At 40.4% G+C, this 4884-nt stretch overlaps 1 protein-coding gene across 1 annotated transcript; it reads left to right on the top strand.

Moving 5' to 3' along the window:
- Window positions 1-1170: 1170 nt before the first annotated feature.
- On the top strand, window positions 1171-4671 carry LOC114819037 (transmembrane and coiled-coil domains protein 1-like; the record flags this gene model as incomplete). Its single annotated transcript, XM_029087257.1, has 2 exons — window positions 1171-1227; window positions 3959-4671. A coding segment is annotated over exon 2 (546 nt), but the record flags the coding sequence as incomplete, so codon positions are not given.
- Window positions 4672-4884: the final 213 nt, after the last annotated feature.

Genomic DNA, 4884 nt, shown 5'->3' with positions numbered 1-4884 from the left:
TCATTTTTTCTAAGTTCTTCATACTTACTCTCATCACTTTCTTCATATTCTAGCATCCCACTTCAGTAGTTCTGATTAACCTTTTTTTTTTATCTCTGCTGTCTTCTTGGAGGTGGGAATCTGGTGTGTAATAAAACAGTCAAAATCCCCCAGTTGTGCAGAGTCTTGTGGTGTTCTGAGTGCTGATGTATTCTGAAGCTTGTGTCTCTGTTTTCAAGAACTGGTTGAGTAACTAATCACCTTTGGATAATCTGGGTGTTTTAGCTGTGTTGCAGAATAGTATGTGATCTGGCTGGAGAAATGTGGTCATTGTATCTGATTTCAGCTGTCCTCTTGTCACCCCCTGTTGTGTTCTAGCAAGCATCTGGCGGTACCTTGGTCTTGTTGCAGAAACATTGAACAGATAATCAAAGTGCTCTTGAACCTCCTTTAGGAAAGGAGAGCAAAGCCAGGGTGGTGTCCTCAGGCGTGGTGTGCTCTGCCTAGACTAGACTCAAACCTTTGAATCCTTCGTGCTCATTCTGTGTGAGGGCTGTGACTGGATCCGTTACCTCGTCTCTGCATAGACAGGTTCAGCGTGTGAGTGGTCTGTGGAAGGGTCCTGCGCTGGGATCACCACTGTAGAGGATGGGTTGGTTTTGCTGGCCTCCTGACAGAGGTTGCTGTTGTGCACAGGAACAGTTCAGCCAAGGTGGCAGAGGTCTGCTGAGAGGTGCTTGTATTTCAAAGCCTCACAGTTCTCACGTCCTGTTAGGTGAACTCCAGATAAACAAGAGCAAGCGGTTTGACCTGTGCCCAGAACATTTGAATAACTAAATAGGAGGAGAAAATAAGATCTGTGTGGACCAGTCTGACCTTGCAGGCTAGAGCTCTGAAATCTACCTGTGCTTTCAGTGCATACTGGTGGCTGTAAACCCCAAGAGAAAACGTTCCTTCACGGGAACTTATTGATTAACTCTGTAAGATTCAGTTTTAACTTCAGTTATGTTTGTATCCCTTCAGTTATTTGAAAGGGTTTAAAATAGCCTAGCTTCCAGAGGCACTTGCATTTAAATGGGGAAAAAAAACCCAAAAAACCTCTAGAAACTGGAACCGTGCTCACTTTGTTGTTTGTGTACATCTTTCCTCCCATTTCCAAGAATTGCATCTCATACCCAATTTCTTTTGCAGTTTTGTTCAGTGGAGGGACTGCTGTATGTCAGCCATGCTAAAGGGCAAGTGATGGAGGCAAGTACTAGTTTATATATTCAGTTATCTAATATTGTTTTTGCCAGTTTCTCCTTTTGAACTGTTTTGTTTCCTAGTGCTGCTGTGAAATAATTGCACAGATCATGGACTATATTAGCATGTTCTGGGGTGTAATAATGTTATAATATCTGCTCAATGTGACTGTATTTGGAATTGTGAATTTTGTCCCTGATGCATTGTACTCTCGTACGAATAAGAAATGTATGTTTTTGAACTTAATGCTATAAAGTACTCCATTTCCTCCTTCAAGAAGAATATAAAGGCTGTTATAAGTGGGGAAAAAACAAAGCATAAAACTTAAATCTTAATGGAAGTAAATGTGCTAATTAGTTCTGCTGATTCTCAGTTCTTCACATTTAGGAGTACTTTTTTCCCCAAAAGTAGATACTAGGACAAATAAGTAGTTTTAAGGATCCTCATGTCAGATATACAATTTGAAAAGCTCTTTCTAGGCTCACAACAGATTCGTCATACGGAAATATGAATAGACGGATGACCATAAAGCTCCCTATAGGAGCCTCTTAAAAAGAAGGGTCTGTAATTTCAGAAATCAGAATACACAGCGGTAGGAGTGTTTGTGAGCTAACTGCAGGCTGATTTGCTTCAGGTTGGTTTGTAAATTGACACAGGGCTAATTTAAGCAGGTTAATGGCTTCCAGCAGATAATGCATGGAACTCTTACTGGTGTTCTTTCAGACTGGCAGTATTACCAGTGGTAATCTGGATAGAAAGAGTACAGGAGATAAAAAAGATACTGGTTAAAGAGTACATTGGGCATCTTTGATGTGAACTATAGTTCTTCAGTGAGTCCTAACTGAAAAATGAATACTGAGGGAATTAGAATGAAAAAGGCAGTTATGGGTCAACTGTCAGGTTTGTATTGTATACGACAAATAATTGAGAGAGACTCTTGCTTTTTAGCCAGTGAGGTTTGTTCACGGAACCATTTAGCCTGTTGGATGAAAGGGAAAATCTAGTTTTGCCTTTTTTTCCCCAAAACTTAAATTGAGTGGAGACCAGCAATTCAGCTTTCTGGAAAACCAATTACATGAGAAAAAATAAATATTAAGAAGGAGTAAGCTCAAAAGTCAAAGCATAATACTAGTCATAAAGGCACTTGAAGTCATTTAAGAAAATGTTAAGTATGTAAAAATAAAAGGTTGGTTACACTGTTTTGGTTTTTTTTTCAATTCTTCCACACAATTTCTACGTGAATATGGGTAAACATATTTTTCTGCGATGTAGTTTATTACTTTGCATTTAATGTACTTATTGATTAAACTGGCCAATATATTTAGACTCAATGCTTATAACATGTTCAAAGTACTGAGATAAAATCCTTTATGAGTCCAGTGTTTTGCTTTCTCTAAGTACTGAATTTCATCTTGCCTCCAGCTGATAGCAACGACATTTGAAAATAAGTGTGAGGCAGCTCTTCTGATATTTTTGGATGCTAATTTGGAAAGCATTTTGGAATATCTGTTTAACTCATTGTGTCAGGTTTCAGATGCACAAAATTGAAAGTGCTCTAATTGTAACCTCAGTGCATTATGTTTCTGCAGCTCTCTTAAGATAAAAATGAATGCTCTCAAATCCCAAACATATGTTGCATTTCAAATAAAGTGGTTGTTTTGGGTTTTTTTTAAAGCACAGACTGCTTTCTGCCAAGATTGAGGTAGACCTCTGTGATCTGATTTCTGTATTTATAGAAGCCTACTCAGAGCTTTCTCCTGCAAGAAAACAATGATCAGCTTCTGAGCATGTGATCTCATGGTGCTGATGTGAAACTCTTTGAGATACTGTGCCCTTCCTTCCTTCCTTCCTTCCTTCCTTCCTCATTCCTTTGCTGTACTTCTCCATTAGCGTGTTGCTATAGAAGTGCTCAGCTGCAGTTCGTGTAACCAGCTCCTGCCTGAGCCCAGCTGCTAGCTGAGGTTGAGCTCTCTTGGAGAAAATCTGCCTGTTTCCCCTGTGCTAGAGACTGAGCTATACGTACATGGCGCTGCTCCCTTTCAATTTAATCTTAATCTATTTTTAAAAATGCATTCTTGTTTTCTCTGAGAACTATGGACAAGACTATGCCAATTGAAGCCATTTCACTTACCTGTTCTTTCTTGAAGACAGATTTTTCCCATCTAGTTTCCAGGGCCATCAGCAGATGTTGGCAGTAATGAGCCATTTCTTACTATTTGGAAATGCATAACTGATTTGGAAGTGTTCTGTTTTCTTGCATAGATTAACTACTGTGAAGTTAGGCATTCTACAGGAAAATCAGGTAGGCAGAGCAGATATTACATTTGAAGCACAAAATACCAGATCTTTGTCAAAGAACAAAATTAATTCTGCCAAAGAGACTAACATGCTCTTCAGAAGTTTAACCTCGTGTTCTGTTAGATATTTTTACAGACTTGTTCATAATAAACAAAACCCCATTGGTTTCTCCTTGCTTCTCTCCCTTTTGAACAGCTTTTTTTACCTTTCTTGCTTTCCTGTACCCTTTGTGCTGGGCTTCTTCCCCTAGGCGATGAATGACTTGTCTCATACAAGCTTTGGCTTCTGCATACAGCCCAGTTGCAACTAATACCACATGGAGGGATGCCTGGAAAACTGATATATTTTGTTTTGTTAATGGCATGTTGTGCGCATTGGATTTTTTAACCCACTACTTTCTGCATGGATGTATAATAATGACTCTTTTGTTTAACATTAGATAAGCATGAGATCACCGTGGCACAGCTGCATGTGTAGTCACTCTTGAAGCAATTGCACACCTAATTGGCTGACAATCTTGGCATTTTTAAAACAAACACCAGCCTTTTAAAGACAGGGGACGTATTTATGTATGAATAGTTAAAATAAACCTGTTGGGTGTCATCAATGGAGCCCTCTGGCACTGAACAGTTGTGTGATGACCCTGATCCTGGAGGCAAATCACAAGATCAAGAGACCAAAAAACAACATGAATCAGAGCAAAAATTATCCAAAATAACCCATAATGCTTTGGAGAACATTAATGTGATTGGTCAAGGCCTGAAGCACCTTTTCCAGCATCAGCGCAGGAGGTCCTCAGTTTCTCCGCATGATGTTCAGCAAGCTCAGGCTGATCTGGAGCCTGACACGGATTTGGAAAGCCAAAGCGTCTGTGCTGAAATTGATGGTGTCTCCACCCACCCCACAGCTCTGAATCGGGTGCTTCAGCAGATCAGAGTGCCACCTAAAATGAAGAGAGGGACAAGCCTGCACAGCAGGCGGGGCAAGGCAGATGCCCTGAAGGGAAGCCCGCAGATCAACAGGAGGTCTGCCCAAGATACTCAGTCAGGTCGGCCCAGATCGTCATCTACTACAGATGCTCCCACAAACTTGTCCGTGATGGAGGTTGCTTCTTCTGTCTATGTAGGTGGAGAGGAGGCCACAGCAGCAGCAGTAAGTTACTCAGCTTTACCTTTGGTCTTTATCAACTCCTTGTATGTTTTCTTAAGCCTTTTGAGTCTTGTTTTTAAGAGCAAGTTTCTTTCAGCAAACCTAGTGCTACTGTGTTCAAAAGCTGCTTCAGTGGTGATGCAAAGAGCTTAAAAGATGCAAGCATTAGTCATTTTCTCACTTGGTAGGTGGCTTATTTTATATGTATTTGATCAG

Source organism: Antrostomus carolinensis, unplaced genomic scaffold, assembly GCF_000700745.2.
Source record: "Antrostomus carolinensis isolate BGI_N321 unplaced genomic scaffold, ASM70074v2 scaffold51841, whole genome shotgun sequence".
NCBI lineage: Eukaryota > Metazoa > Chordata > Aves > Caprimulgiformes > Caprimulgidae > Antrostomus > Antrostomus carolinensis.
This window is presented reverse-complemented; position numbering and strand designations above follow the sequence as displayed.